This window comes from Acanthisitta chloris, unplaced genomic scaffold (genome assembly GCF_000695815.1).
Source record: "Acanthisitta chloris isolate BGI_N310 unplaced genomic scaffold, ASM69581v1 scaffold12853, whole genome shotgun sequence".
NCBI classification, from domain to species: Eukaryota; Metazoa; Chordata; class Aves; order Passeriformes; family Acanthisittidae; genus Acanthisitta; species Acanthisitta chloris.
Window position 1 is genome coordinate 19,479 of NW_008666644.1, and position 24,498 is coordinate 43,976.

At 42.6% G+C, this 24,498-nt stretch overlaps 2 protein-coding genes across 2 annotated transcripts in view; one reads left to right on the top strand and one right to left on the bottom strand.

Moving 5' to 3' along the window:
- The window catches only part of RALBP1 (ralA binding protein 1), a 14,732-nt gene extending 12,289 nt beyond the window's left edge, over nt 1–2,443 (top strand). The window contains exons 7-9 of the mRNA XM_009072218.1: nt 404–525; nt 1,226–1,349; nt 1,603–2,443. Coding sequence (XP_009070466.1) covers nt 404–525; nt 1,226–1,349; nt 1,603–1,866 — 510 coding nt within the window. The 3' untranslated portion in view covers nt 1,867–2,443. The remainder of the gene's footprint in view (nt 1–403; nt 526–1,225; nt 1,350–1,602) is intronic.
- A 9,213-nt stretch (nt 2,444–11,656) lies between these two features.
- Nucleotides 11,657–24,498, bottom strand: part of PPP4R1 (protein phosphatase 4, regulatory subunit 1) — a 37,072-nt gene continuing 24,230 nt past the window's right edge. The window contains exons 9-17 of the mRNA XM_009072219.1: nt 24,261–24,436; nt 20,055–20,150; nt 18,583–18,768; nt 16,980–17,141; nt 16,304–16,404; nt 14,841–14,961; nt 14,608–14,742; nt 13,481–13,622; nt 11,657–11,851 (exon numbers count right to left, since the gene is read on the bottom strand). Coding sequence (XP_009070467.1) covers nt 11,688–11,851; nt 13,481–13,622; nt 14,608–14,742; nt 14,841–14,961; nt 16,304–16,404; nt 16,980–17,141; nt 18,583–18,768; nt 20,055–20,150; nt 24,261–24,436 — 1,283 coding nt within the window. The 3' untranslated portion in view covers nt 11,657–11,687. The remainder of the gene's footprint in view (nt 11,852–13,480; nt 13,623–14,607; nt 14,743–14,840; nt 14,962–16,303; nt 16,405–16,979; nt 17,142–18,582; nt 18,769–20,054; nt 20,151–24,260; nt 24,437–24,498) is intronic.

Below are 24,498 nucleotides of genomic sequence, written 5' to 3' on the forward strand. Positions count from 1 at the left end.
TATTTTGGCTTTTTTTGCCTTCTGTTGCTTCCCCCAGTAGCTTTGATCTTCTCCCCACTGCACTTTACTACTCATATTCATCTTCAAAGATGTATAATTCATTTTTTTCTAGTTATTTTACTGGTTAGGCAGAGCCTTCCTGTGTGATTTAAAGAAAGAGGCAGCCAAACACATTGGTATTTGGTGTGTCATCTCCACAACTATTCAGCACAGTGATCATCTTGAGGATTCAGAGCAGACATTGTTGGGTTTGGACTTGTGTTTGCTATGAGGTCTTGATGAATCTGAGTTCAAAGCAGACCTGCTCACCACTGCTGCTCCAAGTGTGTCAGGGAACAGCAGCATCTTATGTCCTGTAGGACATAAAGTTCAAGGCTTTAAGAGAACTAACCGATCATTGCAGGAGAACGAGATTTTAACGGAACAGGAAGAGCTGCTGGCCATGGAGCAGTTTCTGCGGAGACAGATTGCCTCAGAGAAGGAAGAGATCGATCGTCTGCGAGCAGAAATAGCTGAGATACAAAGGTAAAGGGGCAGCTGACAGCAGAGCCTCTCTGGGCGAGCACACTGGGGTTAGAGCATGTATGTGCTCTGCTGAAAGAACACTGAACTACACTTAAAATCATGGAATCATCAAGGCTGGAGGAGACCTTTAAGATCATGAAGTCCAACCATTAGCTTCTTGCTCACCTGTAACCCCTAAACCATATCTTCCAGCACCAGGTCCAGACACCTCTTAAACACCTCCAGGGATGGTGGCTCCACCACCTCCCTGAGCAATCTATCCCAGTGCCTGACCCCCCCATAGCAGGGAAAACATTTTTCCTAATACCTACTCTGAATCTCCCCTGTCTCAGCTTATGGCCATTCCCTCTAGTCCTGTCCCTGCAGACTTGGCAGAGGAGACCTCACCCACTGAACATCACAGCAGAAAGCCACTTCCTTTTACTGAGGTCTCAGCAACTTTGGATCTTTCAGGATATTTTCTGTTCTTTTAACAATGGAATTATGATCTGAAGAAAAACTTGACCCTATGCACTAAAAAAAGCCCCTGGGAAAACACTGCTTTATTAAATTAAGCTTTGAAAGGGAAGTCTAAAAAAAAAAAAAGTTTTTAAAACAGTTGGTAGAGGATTCAGTGGATGTAAGGTAACTCTTTTCCACTGCTACAATTGTGGCAGCCTCAAGAAAGTGTTTAAGTTGGAACTTGTCATTGGTGTTTCAGTCGGCAGCAGCATGGCCGAAGTGAAACCGAGGAATATTCTTCTGAGAGCGAAAGTGAGAGTGAAGATGAGGAGGAACTGCAGGTCATCCTGGAAGATTTGCAGAGACAGAATGAGGAACTGGAGGTAAGATTTGAGTCTTAGGTTCTCTTCCCTTAGTGGTTCCTGGATTGAGCCTGTGCAGAGGTGTTTGCACACGTGAAGTGGTGGTTGTGCATCAGTTGTGCCCCAGGCCTGTGACCCACAGGCTCTGTGTGATTCCTGTCACTGCTGTGTGCAAGTCCACGCTGCTGTCTGGGTTAGCAGCAATGCTTCACTGCAGTGCCACAGCAGTTCTGTGCCTGAAGGGGCCCTGACATTTGTGTTCCTTCCTTAAAAGATAAAGAACAATCACCTGAACCAAGCGATTCACGAGGAGCGCGAGGCCATCATCGAGCTGCGCGTGCAGCTCCGACTGCTGCAGCGAGCGAAATCGGAGCAGCAGGTGCAGGAAGAAGAGGAGCCAGAAAAACGTGGGGGTGTTTCTCAGCAGCAAAGAGACAGTGTCCTGGAGACAAAAGCAGCCAAAGAGCAGCCAAAAGCAAGCAAGGAGCAGCAAGTCAAGCCATCGCCAAGTAAAGACAGGAAGGAAACTCCGATTTGATCAGGCTCCTTGGCTATGCATAACATCAATTGAACTGTGCAAATTACTGTAATTTGAGTCAAACTGCACAAATTATTGCTGGCTGTGTACATTCTGTAAAGAAACTTTTCTTTTAAGCCCTGGAGACTTTTGTCTCTGGTACTTGTGGCTTCTACTCATCAGGCTCAGGTGAGTTTGGAGAAGCCAGAAGAGTTTTCCAGTTAGTATCAGATTATTTCAAGACTGGTTTCCTTCAGGTGATTTAAAATAATTCAGTAACAGTTTTATTTCACACCAAAATCATTATTTACATTCATTGGAGCAGAATTGGAAGATCTCATTGTCAGTAGACAAACAAAAACCCACCCACATTTACTAATTATTTGCCTTGTGAATCTATTCATCCTCATTCACCATTACTTCTGCTTATTAACCTAGTCACTTCTTGCTTGTGCCTTTGATACCTTTCTGATGCAGATTATATACAAGGGAGCTTTAAATTTATTCTGGGTTGGCTGAAACGGTGGGAGACTGTGGGGTATCGTGTTTACCTGACATGCCCTTAAGCTTCATTTTTGTTCTGAGATGTACTGAATAAGTGTAAAAACTTAAGAGATGTTATTTATGTCCCCATGTATGATGGAAATGTTCAGCAAGAGCTGTTCATGTCTTTTAGTGGTGTAGGTAACCCATTGCCTCATTTATTAACCACCCTCATCATACACATTGAAGACAGACCCTGCTCACTCCGCTGCCATATAGCCAAGATCTTTGTCTACATCCATTTGAAATGTTCCCGGCCCTCAGAGAAAGCCATTGCTTGTAGGCAGGGATGGGAATGGCTTATGTCACTTAGGATGTCCCTCCCTGGCCAAGCAGTACAGCATTTCCACCTGCACAAATGCCAAGCACTTGTGCTTTCCAGGTAATCCCGAAGAACGAGGCCCAGGGGAGGCACTGAGGGGTCAGCAACAGCCTCTTTTTGTGCTTGTTTAACAAACCAGCCACCACCACCTGGGACTGCTTTTGGTTTGGCTGGTTTTACTGCTTCTGCCCTTCATAATCCTCCCCCTGTGCTGGCATTTAAGGGCCATGTAATGTTTCAGATACACTCATGAGACTCATCCATCAATCCACAGATAGACAGAAACTCCACAGAGTGCATATAGGCTATCTTATTTTTTAATCTGGATATTTATTTTCAGCACCTGTTGGATGTGGTTGTATTCTTTATCTATTGCACTGTTGTGAATCATTGGCCATGATTTGATTTTGTACAAATAATGCTTTGATATGTTATAGAAAAAAAACAGCATAGTATTTTTTTAAAATTTGGGGAAAAAAAAAGTTTATAAACACAGAAAATGTGATCAGATAACAAATGTAAACTAAAGCATTCTCCCTTGCCTTCGTTACATACATTTTATATTTGCTGGCAATATTTAAACTTTTTGTTTGTTTGTTTAATTCACACTAATTCCTATTGAATTGTCATGGATTTTTCTAATGTTCTTCAGACAAATCTCTTAATATTGGTTAACTTTTATTTTGTTAGGATTGTATTTATCAAGCAAATAAATTCAACAGCCATTTGAAAGTCATTTCTCATTGATTTATCTCATGATGCAAAGGTGGTTATGCTCCCTGGGTGGCTCCCTGCAGCTGGGGAGTTTCTTTGAGAAAGTAATCTGGCCTTTACCAGCTCTTCTCTGAAACAACATTGTCTGCAAATGTCGTAGGAAGTTCTGTCACTCAGATGAAGATCAAGTTTTAATTTGACCAAATTAAAGATTTTTAAGACTTTGTGACTGACACCTCTAGTGGTAACAGAGAAGCAAAGGCCAAAACCATCCTGTTCACTCACCTCATTACTTCCAGCACACGGACACTGCTCTGTCTCCTGCAGCCTCACACTGCACTACCCAGGGCTTAATTGCTGCTCCCGCAGTAGCACAGCAACTGGAACCAGAAACAGGTGGTTTGAAACTGACAGATGTTTCCTTGAAATGCTCTTTCACATTCTGTAAAGTGACAGGTCCAAAGCTAAACAGAGTTGTTGATAAAATCTTGTGCAGCCTGAAATCAGGTGCAAATACGTGCTGTGCAAACTGGATGCACAGGGATGGCACCGGAGCCCGAGAGCCCCAGAGAAGTCCCAGGGCAGGGGCTCAGCAGGGACAGCTCTGAGCCTCTGTGCAAGGGCAGTGGGGGAGGCTGTGCCTCAGCCCCTCCTCTCAGCCCTGCCCTGCTGGGGCAGGGCAGCTGCTCTTCCTGCTGCCCCATAACCTCCAGGGAGGGGTTTGGCTGCCCCAGGTGTGGAAGCAGTGGCCTTACCCCAGTGCTTGCAGTGAAAAAGCCGCAGAGCAGCAGTGATTTGAGAGACTTGATGCAGCAGTTCCCAGTAATTAGCCCAAAAAAAAGCCAAAGCTAATTTCAGATAAAGTGGAAAGTAATTACAGCACAATAATCTTAGTGTTGCTGTTCCAATCACTTTATAAACTGCCTTATCAATCCCAAGAGCCTTAGAACAAAACGTGTGAGCAGCAGTGCCTCCCACCCAGGGCACCCAAAGTGCTTGCACAGCAGTTTGGCTGCTGCATGAAACACATCATGTTCTGAATGACTTCCAGCTTGTATGGGCCCAGTGCAGCAGCAGATCCTCCATCAGACCCTTTGGATGCAGTACCAGATTGACTTATGTGTACTGAATAGAGGGAACAGCAGCCCCACAATGTTAATTCTGGTGTGCTGGACTCAACAAAACCTTTGTGAGAGTCTGATGTGGCCCACTGGCTCCCCTTGAAAAATCTACAGTGTTTCTCCCAGAGGAAGCAGGAGGTGATGGGACAGGGGACAACTACACACACCTCACTTGTTTTTATAGCCCTTTTCAGCACGAGTCTGGAACAGATTTGGTCAGACTAGTCAGTCAGGAGCCCAAAAGAGCAAGAATCACCATATATACAAGTCATTAGGACTATCCTGGCAGCACAAACCAGGACACAAACCTGGGGTTTGCCAGCTGCAGGTTACTTGCACCTAACTGGAAACATGACAGGTTTTATATCCACTGAAATTCTGCAGCTCAACAATGAACCAACCTCAGGCATCTGGCATACCAAGCAGCACTTTTCTCTCCCAGTAAGTCTTTTTACTCTGAAAAACAGCAGCCTGAAGTGAACTGCCATTGTCTGAACAGCTGAGAATGTGTGTGGAGGAATATTTTATGTACTGAAAGAGAAGAAAAAAAATAAACAATGAGCAGTATTCCCCTCAGATCACATCTCTACACGCTTGAAAACATTAGCTTGTGTCCAAGCCCCTGCAGGATTCCAGATGGCCTTACAGGTTGCCCAGGCAGTGTCCACACCAGGTTTCCAATGCTGGCTCAGCTCTGCTCCCACAGAAGCAGAAGCCTCCAGTGCTGGTATGACTGGAAGTTTCCTCCCTAGTGCAGTGAGGTACCTGGAAAACACTGTCACGTAACCTGTCTACAGGGAATATATAAGGATCTCCAGAAACACATTGTACTTCATGATAAAGAGAAAGGACTGCTGTGCAGGAGGCTCCCACCTCCACTCACTAGTTCTAATACTAGCACTGGAGGGATTAATTCTTATCTCTATGTCCTGTCAGATTAATGAGCTAAATCTAATCTTTAAAACTTATGTACTGAAGCCAAGAATTTTACACCTCTACTGTTCTCTTTCAATTAAAAAAAATTACATTTAAAATAAAGCATCAACTCAAATCTCTGCCAAAAACATCTGACCAAGCTTAATCTAAGGTTCTCATTTCTCAGCATGCACCTCTGACTCATAATGCTTCATTTGCAGAGGGAAAATGCCTCATCCAGACCAAATATGGTTATGTCCAGCAGCACAAGTTCTCCAGTGTTTTTCAAAACACACCAGGCCCTGTAACAGAGCATGGCTGGCACTCCTCCTCTTCCCAGGGAGACAGGGCAGAGCCTTGGCCCAAGCCCCCAGCTGCTCCTCCACCCTCTGGACATCCAAAGCAGCACCTGTCAGGACAGGACCCCAGGGCACTCTCTGGCTCAGCACCCACACTTTCACTTCTGACCCTCTGGGACACAATGGACGGATACCAAGTTTCATCTGGAGTTTCTTGTGTTGCTGACTGTTTTATCAATGTAAGCAATAAGATTTGCCAAGGGATTAGGTAGTAAAAACATAAGATTTTAACCAGACAACCCCACTCCTCCACACTGGAAGAATTCCCCATCTGAACTGTGAACCACAAGAGTTCCAAACGCAGTGAGGTTACAGCTCTCAGCCCTTGCTACCTGCTGCCATCTCCCAGCACCTGCCCTGGCCATACCCTGGCTACACAAGAGCCAGAGCAGCAGCTGACAACCCTTGTACAACTTTTACTGCCTGTACCCAGAAGGGAGACCCGAGGGGGATGGAGACGGGCAAACATCAGGAGAATGGCCAAGACTAAAAGTTGCTGCATCCTAAAACTTGTAATGCTGTTCCTCAGTTTTGCTGACAACTCTCTGCATGCTCCTAGGTGCTCCCCAACAGCCTCTGTCAGGGTTGCTCCATCCTCCAAAGCAGGGACACACCGAGGCCACTGGAGAGAGTTCTCAACCGCTGGGAACTGGGGCTCCTCAGAATGGGCCTTCCCCTTCCCAAATCCCTCTTTTCTGCTAAATTCCCCAGCCCAGGAGAGGAAGTGCAGTGCTGCCTGAAGCTCCCCTTTGGAGGGAGAAGGAAGCCATCAGCAGGGCTGTAGCCTTGTTCAGCTACAGCTCAGCAGATGACCAGGGAAGTTTGCAATCTAAGCATTTTGACTGGAGAGATTGGAATACTGCATCCCAGATTTCTGCACCGAGGAACAGCATTTTCTGACAAAGAAAGAGAGATGCCTGGGAGTCCTGACAAGCTCTTGTTACTGCACCCTCCCCCTTTGCACAGCACCTCACCCTGGTACTGTGAACCATGACCTGGTTTTATCACAGTGCAGAGCCTTGAGGGAGACTGGGGTGGGATATCTCTAGTTATAGGGAACAATGCTGTCAGGCCCAAAAATCCAGATAACTGGAAAAAACCTCCAAACTAACCCCAAAACTCCTTGGTCAAGAGACCAGGAGAACAAATTGTGAAATAAATTACCAGTGCAAGAGAAATGGCCCACCCACCTGTGCCTTTGTTGTCACCTTCCTCAAACAAGTTTATTTGGGTTTGTTCTTACACAGGAAACCTGCACTAACAACTGAAATGTCTTTTGCTGTTCAAACTGTGCACCTCTCTCCTCCTCTCAGCCTCGCTGACACACAGAGAGAAGTGTGCTCAGTACCTTCTTCTCTCATCAGAGTCATGATCCCTAACCACCTGCAGCTAATCCTTGTAAAACATTTCCCACACTACTGCACCTCTGCGGAAATGGGTCATGGAATTTCCAGCAGAAAGAGCTGCAAGATGTTTGAACATCTGTTTATTTGTCTTTGCTAAGTCACAGTGTATTTCAGTCAGCTAGATGTAGTCCAGCATCAACAGCAATGGAAACTTAAAATACTCCCCTTAACTTGGGCTCTTTATTTTTCCAATCTAAGAAAAAGAAAAGTGAAAAAGAAGTTAATTAAAACTAAAAAGCAGAGCCTGAAAGCACTCAGGGGAGTGGGAGGGAGAAGACTGCACATTTTAAATGAGCTTTCCTGTCATACTTCCATATTTTAAGGCAACCTATCAGTATGTGCTAACTCTGCACGTAAAGGAAAGATTAATCACTTTAATACAGTTTCCATGCTGTCTGAATACCAGCACGGACAGGGGGAAGAGCCTTTCCCATCAGTATCAGAGAGGAGGAACCAGCATTTGTCCATACACGACACTGATCTGCCTGTCTCAGACTCCTCTTCCCATCCCACCAAGACAGAGAGGTCCCTGGGCTGAAACCAGGTCAGAAAACTGAGCACTGCACACAAGGTTCCCCACCAAAGAACAAGGCACAAACAGGAGTCCTTGCCAAGATGAAGGAGCCCAATCAAAGTGCAGGAGTGTGCCTGAGCCACAGGACAGACTTTGAGGTCCTGACCATCCATTACCAATTCCAACCAGCCATCCCTGCAGCCCAACCTCTGACAGTGCAGGGAAAAGGGGGTGAGCACTGATGAGTCTGTAATGAGGAGCTGAGGGGGAAGGAGTCAGTGACTGCACACACAAACCAGCAGGGCCAGACCTGCACCCACACAGGAGGGTTGCCAAGCAAACCTTTCACTCAGCAGGGCTGAACTCAGCCTGCTGTCCTCAGTCCTCATGAACTAGGATCTTGTCCACAGGGCCAGGAATTTGTGCAACAGTTATCTGGGACATTCCGAACAGTAAAAAAACAGCTTGTAAAAAAATACCTCAGTCGTGTCTTGGTTAAAAACAAAACACCCTCTAGAGGGTTCCAGACATTTGACAGTTTTATTGGCATGAAATCTGCATGAAAGCATGGCAAGGAAACAGCCCTACCAAATCCTGACATGTCTCTGGGGAGGAACAAGCGAAGACAGAGAACCTGCTGTGAAAAACAGCAAGTGGGAGAAAGGCAGATGGTGCTGTAACCAGGTCATGGGGGGAAAAAAGGGATTTCCAGTGAAAAATTCCCATGAAGAAGCTCCAAGATGAGTGAGCAAGAGATTAAACAGAAAACTATGAACATTTCTTGTGAAGAACCAATTTGGTATTCTGCCAAGAAGGCAGGGGTAGAGCTATGATACTGCTCTTGGGAAACCATGGACCAACAGGTGACAATTTGGGGGCTTCCTCACTTTCTGCTCAGGAAATCCTTATTGTAAGAGAAATAAATTGAGATATAAAGCTCAAATCTTTCTTCACGGGAGACACACAAGAGAATTCACCAGGATTTTAAACATCTTCCCTAGACACTGCCCCACAGAACAAAGAGCTCCCTTTTTCACCTCTCAGAACAGAGATGCACATTTCCCCAAACTCCATATCCCTAGGTACAAGTAGGAGTTTGGATTACTGACATCACTAACACTGCCAGCATGAGAAAAATTCCCTATCGGAGTTAAGCAACAGAGCCCACAACCCTCAGGCTGTAGATCAAATGCTCTTTGGAAATGCTGAGAATAAAGCAAGTCTTTCTTTCCCTTCCCCTTCTTGGGAATCACCAAATGAAGCAGAAAAGAGATAGGCAGATCTGTAACATGTTGGGTGAGGGAAAAAGGAGAAAGCTATTTCTCCTCTTCCATTTGTTACATGCCAGGGGGATTCAGGCACTCTGCAACTGAAAACACTCAGTCTTCCCCAGGAAAAGCCTCAAACACTCCCTCAAACCTTACAGGCCTGCCCCAGTATTGCATTAATAAAGCATCCAGATGATCTGCCTCATTTTTCAACACAGAGGTGTTTTACCTTTAAGTACCTAGGCAATGCCAGAAGGGATCCGATACAATCCTCCGTTTTACTGGACTAATGGAACAGTACCTAAGTACAGTGATGGAATCCAGTTGGGCCATGCTAATTCTGGACTCCAAACACTAGGGTTGAAGTCCCAATCCTCCTCCAGTGAATAGCATGGTCCATTCACAGTTAGAGGACAACCTGGAGCCTCCTGAGGTCTGAACAAAGAGCTGGTCCCGTTCGTCTCAGGAATCACACACGATCCAACTACAATTCAACTGTCAATACAATAAGGCAAAAAAACAGATGAAGGGATTTATGTATTCTGAACAAAACACAGAAACCAACTAGATTCCACTGCATATTTCTAAAATGGGAATCATCTGGCCTAGGAGAGGACAAGTTACTTTTAGGTGTTCTCCTCGAGGCAGCAGGGAGAGCTCAGAAATCATCCTGCCTGAGCACCTCCACTGCTCCCCAACAGGTTGCTGCCACGCAGACACAGAGATCTCACACTGCCTACTCCTCCAGGGATTTGCACATGATTTCTGAACCATTATTAGAGAACACAAGGAACAGACCTCATGAGAATATTACCTATACTACAGGAAATTCTGACCTTAACATACAGTTGCTTATTCAAATGTTAAGTCAATTTTGAAAATAAAAATGGTCATGCAAAGGAAAAACATTTTAAAAAAAAAAAGGCAGATTAAAAAACTCACAAAAAAAGCCCAAATTAAAAACAACACAGAAATCCCCAAGCCTAAAAAAAAAAAAACAAAAAACAAAAAAAAATAAAAATCAAACAAACCCACAAAAAAACTCAAACCCACCTCACTTCACAGCAGACAGAGATGATTCTGTATCTTAACTACCTGCACAGCCATGCCAAGGGGCACAAAAGCAGCCTCTGGGGAGAAACTGCAACTTTCTGTTTACAAAAATGAAGAAGAATCTATTTTCCCAAGAAAATGGGGAGGGGAGGGTGGGAAGAAAGACCTGCCTGAGTCTCAACTGCCAAGGCATCAAGTACCTGATAAATTAAAATGTTCTGCTAACCTACATCAAAGATAAGCTGCCACAGCCATTTCTACCTCCTCAGGAAAAAAAGTATTTCACACACTTTGGGTTCCACAGGCTGGAAGAAAGGTGATCTGAGCAAGTTGCCCCTGGAAGACACAGAAGGAGATATTGCATAGCAATTTTAAATGAGAGGAAAAAGAGCAGTCAATGGACTGATGGTAGGCTAAGGGCAGTCTGAACTCAGTTTCCTGCAAATCTGGACTGAGGTGGATATTCAGACTTACTTCCAGCCAAGATGCCATTTTGCCCTGCAGTTAACAGGTCTCCAGACACAACAGGGATGCTTCGAAGAATCTAGCAAAGCCTCAGCTACAGGATTGAAACACATCTGTGCTGTAGTATATTCCATCTCAAAATGCAAAATTCCTCACAATCAATCATTAAGCAACCCTCTTGCCCCTGAAACAGCCATCAAAGTGCAAAGAACTGAAAGAAAAAGGCCAGTTAAATTCCAAACTTATTCTTTTAATGTCTTAAAAAGGTCACAAGATTTCTTTCAATCTTATTAATAAATTTTATTTGGACAAGTAGAGAACAACTTGTATCACAACAGCTTTAAACAACTTGATTAAAGACTGCAGCACTCCAAGGAGGCTCACAGATATGTACAGTATATGAAGAAAAAAGTTGCACCTTCAGAGCCGATCACGATCAAGTTAAAAATACCTGACTTAAAGTACATGTGCTAATAAATTTCCTTTAGGTCATGACCAGCATGAAAATAATTAGGACACAGGTACTCAGCAAAGTTTTCTGCTAATGGGTACAGCAATATGCTGCATTTAAGGATTAAAATCAGATTCTAGTTTAGTGTTAGCACTGAGCCCTTAAGAGAAATCCAAATGTCTACTTTTCCCCATTTACAAACATCAAAGCTATTCTCGCTTAAGGGTGTGCCCAGCTGCACACAGATCAAGTCCTTGAAAGATAAAAACCTTTAGCACTAATACTGGAGGTTTTACGTCCCGGTATGAATTTGCCTTTCTGGCCATTCTGCCTATCAGTTGCTACAGAAAATACTTGCTAAGTTAACTCCTCAGGAGAAACAATGCAGGTCTCCAGAAATCACATCCTTTCTACAATGAAGATGATCTGCCAATTCAAGTTTCATGTGTTCAGGAAGACAGAAGATTTAAGGCTACGGTGGCAAAAGTAATCCTCTGAGCAGTGTTTTTCTAAAGTCAAGCTGACACAGGTATGTTTACTTTTCCTTGACTCAAGATCCCTGGTTATCACGTTTAGATAACATCCACCTGTTAAAATCTGGCAAGAAACCTCCCCTTCCAAACAGGTTGTCCTAGATCAACCATTTTAGAGGCATTTGAGGATAGTTGTTTTAAAAAAAATTTAATTATAGCAACATTCAGAACTCATTAATTAATAAGTCGATGAAGCAGTGCTCATGGCATCCTCCGCAATTTTGGTACTGGCAGGGTGTATGCTTGCAAAATATTTGACATCACTGTCATCATCCATTTGAAGTGCCATAATTGTTTGTTCCACGGCTTCTTGATGAGAGTTGGCAGAATTCAGAAAATATTCTGTAAGAGAAAATGCACAAGACTTAGGGGAGGAAAAGACAGCAGATACTGAAATGCAATCTTCACTGTGCTGCCTGGACATACAAAACCTCAGAGGACACTGCAACTTACAGTCAAACTGGAGTATCTGAGCAGGGTCACAATACACTTCTGAATATAACTATGAATTAATCTTTTTAAAAAGTAATTAAAAAAATCACTCCATGTTTCAGAGCACAGCTGCTCTTAACAGTGCTGTCAGAGTACAGGACTTCTATGGCCCTTCAGTATAAAATGTGTGACAGACTCCATGACCAAAGAGGAAGAAGAAACCTGCAAGTTCCACAGGAGGAGTGTGCTCAAGGTGGAGGGAAGGTACCACAAACCCATGCCAAGCCACCCCAATTCACTGCCAGCCTTGTCAGAGAATTATCAAATGATAAAACTAAGATAACATGAAATAAGAGTGGAACAAGTTCTGACGAACTACAGAACACAAGAGCATAAAAGCAGTAACTACAAATAGCTCATAGGAAGAGAAGTTTAGATCTGAGGTCTGAAAAATTCTGAACTTATTTTTTGCATCTGCCTTTCACAATCCAACCACCATCCCTAATCATACACAGAACACCCTCGGGGCAGGGACTACCTGCACTGTAAGCTTACACGGTGCCAAAGCAGAATGGAGATGCACCACCCAGGTGGGGGATGGAAAAATACCAACATTACATGGTAACAGGAAGAACAGTGACATCCTTGGCACAATTAATGGAGGATAAATCACTACACGTCCACTGATCCATCCTAACTGTCTCCATATGCTCACTCAGAGCCTCCAGCATGCACAAGACAGCTCTCAATAGCCTAATGCTCACTGTGTTGGCATCCTTTGCCTTGTCCAGTGTTTTGAACATTTGGCATTTTCCTACAGCAGTCCTCGAGCCAGTGTATGGTTTGGAGAATTAAAGTGACCAGAACTGGATGAAGTATTCCAAGTGTGGACATTCTGCTGTTTTACAAAACAGCAAAATATTTCTAGTGCTTTGGACTGTGATCACAGCTGACTCCTCTGGCACCTGCTATGCACTGGAGATGCTTTCCTATGCAAAGTCTGCAGTTGGAGAGTTGCATGCCATATTTCCCTGAAGAGAATCCAGAGAAGCTTTCTTCTGACTGCTACCACGAAATATGAAAAGCAAACAGCAGCCATCTCTTCTCCCCCAGTGAGAAAACAGATGGTGAATTTGTGTGGAAGGATTTCTTTCTTACTCTTATTACATAGATCAACAGATTTATTTTTTTTAACCAAATAAAGGGCACTGCTCAACAACTTCACAGTTGCTAGTTGTTCATTTGTGCTTTCTGGTGACACCTCTACAAACTAGCTCAACTCAAGGAAAATGACACCAGAAGAACAGGCTGGCATGTGAGCAAGAACTCCTTTCCTCAGCATTGCATAACAGCAGGTCTGATAGCACTACAAGGGTCATGGCTTTATCTCAGCCAAGGTAACACCCCACACCAAGGAGACTGCACAGGCAAGAGCAACCCACATCTAGTGTTGTTTCTTCTTTCCCAACAGACTATAGGAGAGCGGAGGGACAAAAAAAACTATGCAGTGAACCCATTACAACTCTTTCTGCCACTAACCTTTCTCTAAAAGGGTTTGCTTCAACGTTTTTGCAAGCAGGACTCGAACATTTGGAACCCTGTCAGATGCCAAGTGTAGCAAGTGTGGCAACAGATGTACAGCAAACTGGTCCATGGGCAGGCAGTCATCTTCACTGATAGTCTGGCAAGAACACAGAAGCAAGTTCATTAAATTTCAGCACAGTGAGGATAAAATCCCGACACACAATCAGAGCTAACAGATCTTACCTCCACAGCACAAAGACAGCAGTTAGTATCCACAAAGATTTAAAATATGATACAATACTTTCTAACACAAAGTCACACACAGGGAAGCAAGTTAGAGTTGAGGAAATTCAGGCTTGGTTATAACCCCACTTTGTATGAAGTCTGGCACCTTTTTTTTAAAAAATCTAAATCACAGTATCATTTGAAAACCAGAAAGAAAAGTAAGATTTTTGAAATCCTTCTCAAAATTGATTTACTCTTTGATTTAACTAGGTATTATATTAAGACAAGAATGGTTCATCTCAATAACCACCTATTGTACCCAAACATATTTCTCTAAATAATCTCAAAGCTCACATTTCTCTGAATACTTCAAAGATCTGTCCCACCTGGGCAGCAGCCAGTCTGCCCCTCAGCTCCAGCCTTCAAATTGGGCCATTTTCCAGCTAGTTTCAAACTCTTCTGCTTCTTTTTCTGAGAATATTTGGTCCTGACCAAGCTGCATGAGCTAAGGAGGTACAAGAAGCTCCTAGGGATTGAGTTCTAAAGGGTAGCCCAAAAGAGTGGCAGGCTGCTGCTCCTGCAGCGTATTATAAAAACCTCACTTCATGCTGAGTACCAAAGCAGCTTCCCAGCTCAGGGATTATTGTGCTACACTTCTGTTCTATATCCAACGTTGGATTTAACGACCTGCTGTTAATATGCTAAGCTAAAGATGCATTCAAGCTTATCTATGAGAGAAACACAGAAGAAAGCAGCCAGGAAACTATTCCCTCAGAAACAAAGTTCTCAAATACGCATTAAAATCATGTGAACAGACAGCTGGAGAGTTCCAGCAGCTATGCCACCATAATTCTTACCACCACTCACCCCAAGAACAAAATAAACATAAACAACCCAAAACTAAAAAGACATTTCACCTGGCAAATAAAGACAAAAGTTTGCCGACCGGACCATTTGTGGCATCTACAGAACTTTTCAACAAGTTCATTCATGAGGTCTACCACGAAGGTTGATGTTGAAGCCATGTACAGCTTTTTTACCATTTCACTAACCTTGAAGAAATGAGAAGAGGAAAAAAAATAAATACATGTTACTTCTGAACACCAACACTCAGAAGTTTGAAATCCTGGATTTACTTAGATTGCTTTACCAGCTTGTAGGAAATCCAACGGACAGAAGACACTTTGTCGGCACAGAGGCTGAACGCAATAGGTCGCAGGTAGTCATAGATGTCTCTGGCACTGTACAGATCTAGAAGCAAGATCAGCTGCCTACAAGGTGGAAGAAGAACCAAACAGAGCACATTGTAGTAAGAAATAAAGGTAGCTTTAACTGAATGTCCTAATTTATATGACAACACTTATCAAATACCCAACGCGGCCATAATGAAGTTAGTGGGAAGTGAAATCTATTTTCTAGTGCCATTAGTCTGACTATGGGTCACTGGCAAATACTAAATTGTCACTTATTCACAACAATGGCAAAATGCTGCATGAGCTCAAAAATTAGGGGAGAGGCAAGAGAACTAATGTGGCATTTATCAGGGATCCTGATAACAGCTCCAACGTAGGCGCAGCACAGCGATCCGGCCGTGAGTGACCCGACAGCCTGCAGGTACACTGGAGCACCTGGTAAAGACATCTCACAGCTATACAGCAACTACACTTAGTCTGGTAAGTATCCTTGCTCACTTAAATACACTGATTTATCAAATCAATAAACTTTCTCTACTTCAGAGCATACTGGGTAACTGAGAAATTATCAGTCCCCTTCAGCTTGTGAAGAGCTGATTAAGATTTCAGCAGGTTGCAGACACCAGCACGTGCCACGGATTGCAGAAAGTATGGCAAAGAATTGGCACAACATGTTACAAGTGGCTGATTCAAAGTCTCCACACCACTGGTACCAGGTAAGTTATTTGTAGTTACTGAATCAAAACCACACTTAAATGTAGCAATACCATCAAGATCAGTTGTTAAACTACGTTTCTCATAATTTAATTCAAGAGACACACTGTAATTGGTCATTACTGTATGTTCATTTCATCTTTCCTGCTAGAGAAGCCCTGGTTGCACAGTCTGTCCTCACAAACTGCTGCAGCCTTGATCACCTTGGTGGCCTCCTGCCGAACTTGCAGTTTATCAACACCTTTCTCATACTTTCACATGCATGAAGGAGCAAAAGCCTGCTCAGATGAAGTCCAAGGTCCACTACTGCTACAGACTTCTTTTACTCCCCTCAAGATCCTGATCTCTTCCATTTCAGGGTCATGGATTCAGACTACTCACCTAACACAGCAACTGGAAGTCAAATTCCTAGAACACTTCTACTGACTTCAAGTGCAACCAGATGTGATCTTCTCTTTATGCAGGTTTTTTTTTAATGGAAGGGTAATGTTTTCAACATATGGTAATGGAAAAAGACAATCACACCCCAACTATTCAGTGATATAGAACTACTGGGAATTTTTAAGCAAGGGGGACAGGTGGAGGAGGATAAGGACTATATACTAATTAAAAGGGAAATTAAGAATATCACTGTAAAACATGTATATGATTTTCACATTCATAAACATCCATAACAATAAAAACAAGCAGCCAGAAAACTACATACTCTGCCAGCTCAGCACGGAAACGCCAGTTCCTGCTGTTATCAGTCACTAGGAATTCCTGAAGTTGATAAAGATACTCTCGTCTCTTGTCAAGATGAAGCAGCTGTAACAGTAAATATAAACTTACATAAAGAATCACAGGCTACACTCAGCAGACAGAACAAGAGCTTTAGAATACAACTAACGAAACACTTGTTTTTATTTACAAAATCAAAATCTTTAGCAATAGTGTTTCCTGGGCTAAACTCTTATCAATCATTCTTAAGTCTGTCAAGTCACATGGGGCACTACTGAAAGCAAAATCTGATCTAGTCTGTGCTTTTACTTTAGAAAAGATGAGGCATAAACAGTAAAGATAGTTTTATGATTTGTGTCTTTCAGCTCTGAAAATGAGGCAGTTACAGAGAAACTCCTACAGAAATCTGACAAGTAAGTTGTGTAGAGAGGTTAGAGTCATCAAAAAAAATCATCCACTGCTATCTACATATTGAATAAACATGCACAAACAAGGCTCTTCAGAGAATAAAGGTACCAGCAACACAGATCTGCAAAACATATTCCAGTATACAACAGACATCTGTGAGATTCCCACAAAGAGCTATGTTAAAGAGCAGGTGCATACAAAGAAATGAAGCCAAAGACATAATTGTGCCTGACCAGAGTTGAACACAGACATACCTTCAGAAAGTCATGCAGGTGCTTAAGCACACCTATCCTGACTTCATCCAGGTCTTTCAAAAAGCCATTGAAGACAGGAACTAAATCTCCAGCTGTAAGCTGGTCGCCAAGGATGACAGCAAGCTCATGTATAGAAAACGCTAGTGTGCGCCGAACCTTCCACTGCAACATAAATACACCCACGTTATCGACCTGAAGTGCTCTGTTTTAACCTGAGGGGCAGTATCCAAGCTGGACTCCCAGCAAGCTACAGTACTTACAAATACCTTCAACAGTGACTCACATAACAATTGAAAATTAAATTGGAATCTTGAAAAGAAAAAAAAGGAAAAATGAAAGAGAGGACAAATGACAAGGTATTGTTTCTTTCACCTGAGTAGCAAGGAACTAGGCAAACGGAAGCAATGAAATATTTTAATTCTCCAAGTGTCAGGTAGGAAAATAGTATTCCTAACACCAGCGCTCTCGCACACATTACTTTTTGCCTTAAATTCTTTTGCATAAATTAGTTTTATACTACTACTCTCTCGTTCATTTAATTTATAAAACAGAGTAAGATATATATCCCACAATATTTCAACTGGGATATTTTGGCTTCTATAATAGGTAGTTTCTTCCACACCAGGAGAGCTTTCACACACCCTAAACTGAAGAGGCAACTGTTTTAATCAAGTAATAATTTCAAGTAAGCCTTTTAAAATAACATACTATCTACTCTGTAGCCAGCACTCACCAGTTAGTATGGGAACTGTTCTGCCCTGGTTTGGTGATTCAATCTTGAGATTAGACAGGCAATAAACTCCAGACAGTTTTGAATGCAGGGTAATTTGTCTTTCTTTATGTTTTAAATTTCTTAGTTGGTTGTTTTTAATGGTTGCAAAAGCATTTGGGAAACATGAGCAATAGCCATGCACAAAATTACTCACTACATATCACTGAAAGCTGCTGCTCTGACAGAGCAAGCAGCAAGTTCAAGGGAGGTGAAATAGTCTGAGAATATTTTTAAAAATAAAAAGAGCATCTCCAAAAAAGGAAGTGAGGGAGGACTGGGGAACAACTGCAAACCAACAGCAAAATGCACAAAGCCACCTCCTTACCACCTGACAACAAGGAAACTGCTGCTATTTCCAGTGGCTGTTTTTAAAACAGCAATGCTGCACAGCGATAGTGATGTTATTACTTTATGACTAACTGGATACAGCACCAGAGGCCTGGTGTGAGGCTGAATCACCGAGCTCCAGACATGCCTGCAGGGCACACGTCTGCTCACACAGCAGCACAGCCCCAGTCCTCATACTTACGAGACTCCCAAACACCACCACAGAATCTCAAGGAAGCAGAAGAAATCAGAGACCTCTCCTCACCTTCCTGCTGGAGACTCACCTCCCACTCAAAACTGCCCCATTTCCTTACCACCTGAGTACTACACCCCCATCTCACTCTGAGACACATAAGCAACTAACATCAACAGTGGAAAGCTCCACGTCAAAAGCAGAGCAACCCAACAGCCTGTAAGCAGGATCAATTGCTGCAGAGGTTCAGATTATTCATTGTGAGATCACAGAAGTTCAGATGGTTCACTGTGAGAGCTGCCTGAGCTTACCTGCATGTCAGATGCCAGTGTCTCATAGGTGTCCTTCAGGCAGTGCCAATTCTGCCTGCCCAACGTCAGTGCCACACCTGGCAGGCTGTAGGCACAGTGCTTGGCAATCTCGGTGTCAACTGTTTGTGCGCGAGATGGATCAGTCATTGATAAATACTGATCCAGCAAGGCTTGAGGTACAACATCCTGCAGCAAGAAAAGGGTAGGGGGTTTGCACTATTTTCAGTTAATCCTCATAAGGCTTACTAAAATTCCAGGGCACACTGTCAGAAAAAAACCCCCACACGTTTCCCCCCCCCCAACTACAGAATATTATTTAATTACAGTGCCTTAATAAGATCATAGAGGTTATGTATTTCCTGAGTTCCACCAAAAGGTTCCAAAGAAACAATGGCATGACTGAGGGCTGTTTGAAAATATACAGACCAACATAACAGATGAACAAGTGGTTCACAGCCTTCTCAGGGAGACCAGGAAATTAAAAGACTACATTCTAGCTTTCTACAAATATTCAGGCTCATGGGTTGTGCAAAAAAACCCAAGGAGAATAGAAAATTATGAGACTTCTTCCAAAAAAGCTTTCCCAATACTCCCAAAATCTTGGGAAGGTGGTGAGAAACAAACTGCATTAAAATGCCCTGGGGAGGCAGGAAAGGGGAGGGAGCAGAGTATAGTGTGTTTGACATCGCTGCCTAACAACCTGAAAAGTCAACAGGAAGGAAAAGGCTCCTCCAGAGACAAAGAGATCTCCGGTGAAGATCATTTCTTCTGTCCACTGAGAAATTAAAGCATCTGAACGAAAATTCTGCAAAAACATCTCTTTGTTGATTTCACCACTGTCTTTGCTTCAGCTGTTGTCAGTTCCTGTCAGGCACTGACTCTACCCAAGGGGTGCATAAGAGCATTTCCTTAACACAGCTGCCAAGAGGGACTGAGGTTCCCACTCAAGGAATCACACTGTTGCAGGGTGGCACACCTAGTATGGAACTATGTAACGACAAACATTGGATTCCATTTGAAAAAAATACCAGAGAGACAGTTCCAGCTTAATGAAACACTTTCACAACTGCTCTGCAAAAAGCTATCACGGGGTGGGGTGGTTCCACTCAAAACATGTGATTAGAAAAAAAAGTCCTAACATCATTTCCACTACAGAGTAGTTTCCATAGAAAATTAAACCAAATTAAACCAGAGCCTGGAAGTCTATGACAGCTGCTACTTCATGTCAAAAAAATACTGTCATCTCTTATGCATAAATAAAACAGAAGCAACTGCTGAATTAAGCCATTATCTCTGGAAACAAGGAATATTTTAAAACCACTTATTTAAAAGGTTTGCCATTGTAATAGAAACTCTGTCACATCAGAAATGACTGAATGAACAAGATAAAAGAAAACCCTAATATACACAAAAAAAAAATAAATTCCAAGTATCTGATACATGTAAGAAAACCAGAAGTCACCATCATTTACCTGTACTTTGGATTTTCTTTCTTCTTCAGGGCTGAAACTACTGTTGGTGCTCAAATCTGAATCATTATGAATATAGTGAAGTGTAGAATCCATACTCTGTGGGAAAGACAAAAAAAAGAAAATAAAAGGTCACACAAAATACACTCTAGGATTAAACACAAAAGCAATGTCAGCATCACGACATGCTGCCCTCACATCAGTCTTTTTCTTAGATTAAAGGAATACATGCTTTAATATCAAATACAATTTTGCTACAATCAAAAATGACTGCAAGATAAATCTTTCTGCTTTCCATTTCAAACAGAGGCTCCTCTTATTCTGCTCCATTTTGGTTCTTATGGAATGAAAGCACAGCAAAGGAGTACCTTTGAGACTGCATTAAGGAAGATGTGACTAACATATGGGTCACATTGCTGCTCCCCTGATGGAAAATGAGAAAACATCTGTAGCAGATTTTGTTGGATTTGTTGCTTTGTATTTGTGCTAGAAAAAGGTCAAAGCAAAGCCACTCTCACACTGAAGAATAGAAACTGATGAGACTTAGGCTGTTGCTCCTTTCCTAGAGGTGATTATTCTGTAATCTTCTCTACGGATAAGCTTCACCTTATAATTGTGAGTCCTAGTTGGCCACAGCTGCCAACAGGACTCATCACCTCTCTCACCAGTTCTACTAAAATACTTCTTTGGCAATCATTCAAGCATCCTGGATACGTATCTGGGCCTTGAAGATAAGAGCTGAGACTCTGTTTCAGACCTCTGATGAGCAGCAGAGGTTTGAAACGCTGTGATAAACTGTGCTGCTGAGAGGATACAGCACTGCCACTTTCTATGCAAGTGGAGCTCCCCAAATACAATGGACTTTGCATAATAAACCATGAATTTCAAGAAGTGTGTGATGAATATTTGAAAAGGAGATCAGGCTGCTGTGCAGCAGAACAGGGCAAAAGCATTTTTGCTAGATTTGAGCCAAGGTATCTATGTACCCACAGATGCTGCAGGGTGAGCTCCCAGGGTCAACACAAGCAACGAGAACATCCTACTCTACCAGCTGTTCAGATCATTTTGACAACGAGAATTTTCCAGCAAACTATAAACTTCTTGAAAAAAGCCTCCAGGATACCATCTGTCTTCCTTGGTTTGACTTCAGACAGTTGCTTTTTCCTCTTCCATGAGCTGCTTTCATCTAAGCACTAGGCTGTAATTTTACTTGCTGAGGTATAATTACAGGTGATAAAGAACAGGCAGAGCTGTGAGGCAATTGCATATCACTGGCACAGCCTGTCAGGCTTATCAAGCAGCAGCAATGTGTCAAAGAGCCAAGGAAAGAACAGATCTGCAAACGACTCCATGACTAAATGTGTCCAACAGCATACAACTCCAACTGTAAAACCTCCAGAGGCTCTGAAAACCATCTCTGCAGGATTTTTAGTTTCACAGTAAATTCCTTCACTCTTTTTCAGCCTTTTGCTTGCTTGTTATTTTTGCCCAGAAAAAGGAATAATTTTCAGCATTTCCATAAAGCCACCAGCTTTGACCTCTTCCAGATCAAGAAGTTAAAAGGCAGCCAGCACAGCCTGGACACAGTGCTTTCCATGAGTTGCCCAGGTGCATGGGACCAGGGGCGAGTCATCCATTCTGCTACAATAAAAATGGAAAGACTCCGTCTCTCAGTCTCTGCTACCCCAATTCCAAAAGGCTAAGTTTGAAAAAAAAAGAAAAAAATAATACTTTATGGATTGAACTAAATTGAACAACTAAATATACTAAAGAGTGTCACAGATGGGAACATTTTCATACAGCCACTTTTAAAGTCAAATATGCATTCCAGAGAGGAAGAGCTTCAGTACAGAATAACCACAGCACAAGTCAGTATTTAAGTTACTGCAGTATCTTTATTCCTGCAGATGAAGTTCCATCTGTACTTTTTCCATGCACACACCGAATTGAGCATTGCAGAGAGAACCAAAAGAAAATCAGGCAGGGTTTTAGCCCGAAAGTTTCCTGTGTATCAAAGTGGTGAACCACCACCTTCGAGATGCAAAATCTTTGTCATGGCCTTACAAATCTCTAGGGTAAGGTTTCCTTCAGCTGCGTAACAAAAGCTCTGTGGTTGTGCTCCAAAGATCTGTGCCAAGGGTTGCACACCAGCACAAGTGGTGCTGGTGTTTCCTGTCAGGGCAGCTGGCCCAAACAAAGAGAGAAGATGGCAGTGTCAAGGTTCCAGCATCCTCCTGGCATCCACCCTCTTCTTACAGAGAGGGACCTGTGCCAGACGGAAGGGGGATGGATTTAGTCCAGTTTCCTTTTCCTTTCTTTTCCTTCCTCCCTCTACCTCCAACAAAAGAAAAAATAAAATGAGGACTTTCATATCCATCCACTGGGAATCCAACCTGGGGGATTTCTTGAGGCTGACATTTATTTATCAAACATTACAGAGAACACACAACCTAAACACAATAAAACCAGCTGCTCCTGAGATAAAATATAACAGCTACCTTCAACAAGCAAGCTTCACCTATGTCCCAAAATCTTCTCTGTTCACTCTAGAGAACAGAGAATCTCTCTTTAACATAATCTCCTTCAGGAGTCACTACAGCTGCCAAAGGACAAACACAGTCTGGTTTTGCTTGGTGATATGTGTGCAGAACTGTGCAGGCTGCATTCAAACATAAAATGTGTAGCTTGGTTTTTCTCCAATGTCCAGTACCCTACTGACATGTTTGCTATGCTGAGACTTAAAAACAAATTAAAAAAAAAAAAATCAGAAAAAAAAAATCACAAGTAAAAAACCAAACCAAAACAAAAAACCCGAACAACCACCTGTGAAAATCAGAGCCCTCTTCACTGCTAGGGGCAACAGTCTACTTGCTCAACAGATCACAGCTTGATTCCCAAAATTCTAGGTCATGTCTATAATATCCTTTCACTTGTAAAATGAGGACTTGATTCAGTGCCAGAAGCAAACAAGGAACTGACAGATTAAGAGCATCCTTTTACAGCATAAAACTGAAACTTGCAAAACCAACATACACCAGCAATGTGACAGGTTCTTAAACTTTCTGTCAGCATCATACTCTGTAAAGACATAAAATGCAGGTTAGGTCCCTCTGAACAAACACCACCCGCACCAGCCCCAAAAATTCTTAAAGACAGAGGATACATTTACACTGTCATTTTACAGCCTGGCATTACAAAGAAGTGACAATAAAAAAGCATCTCAACCCTAACAAAAGGAGCTGAGGGCAGGTTGGTGTGCTTGAGACAAACCAACCAGCTGCACTTGTAGATTTAAATTACGATTGTGTACAATCTGCAGTATCCAAGTAAATGTCACATTCCTAAACTCCTCATATGTTTTTGGGCTAGATGGCAGTCCAACAGCGTAGGTGAAAAGTTAATTAAAAGTCATCAAGAAACACTGGTCTAATTAAACGATGAAAATGTTTGCACTGAACTGATGCAAAAATTTCATCTGAAAATACCATTTAGGCAATAGGATTCAACAAATCACTTGCTGTGGTTTCATGGAGCTTATTTTGGAACTATTGCTTTCTGCATAGCTATAGCTATTAATACCACCAGAGCTTGTGACACTATATGCAGTGAACACAGTGGGTTTGGCCCAACACACAGTAAAGAACAGAAAATAACACCACATGCTGCAGACTACAGCTGGGCAGGGGCAAAGAACTAAGTGCAAAAAACTTTAAGATGTTACTGACTGCTAGAATCACTTTCAGCAGTCCAAGGAACACCTAGATTGCAGGTCCTGAACTTCTCTTATGCAGACCAGTAAATTACTATAAATCATTTCAACAGGGAACAAAGGGAAAAAGTACCTCTTTCTCCAGGTTCAGGGAGGTGGGGCACTATAGAAGAGGATTCACTTATCAGTAGGGCTCTGTTTTAAGGATGGTAATTTCACAGCAATAAACTGCAGTAGCATTAAAACATCTCAAAATGCTACAGACAACAGAGATGTTAACAGAAGCAACTTCAAGAATTTACATTGCCAAGAACAGAACTGGCAAAAACAAAGGCACCCAACACAACTCATTTTATTTTGGTAGCAAGCACATCAGTTCCAGCCAACAAACCTGACCACCGCACTAGCCAAAAGCAGGAAGCACTTGGCTGCAATCACCACATGAATGCAGAATACAGCTCTGTTAGTGGAGCTAATGGGAAAATAAACTCACTTCTTACCTCAACAGTGTCACCAATTAAAGGCACAATATCACCCAGTATAGGTTTGAAATTTTGTTGGTCATTGATGGCTAGTTCAGTCTGTGAATTTGTTCCTTTGCCAACACTGGCCATTGTCTCTTCTTGAGGATCCAAACTGGATGCTCTGAGTGCAGCAGACAACACCTCCACTTGTGCTGCAGCATATGAAAGAAATACATGAGAAACTAAGCTGCAATAAAACTTGTAGCATATCCAC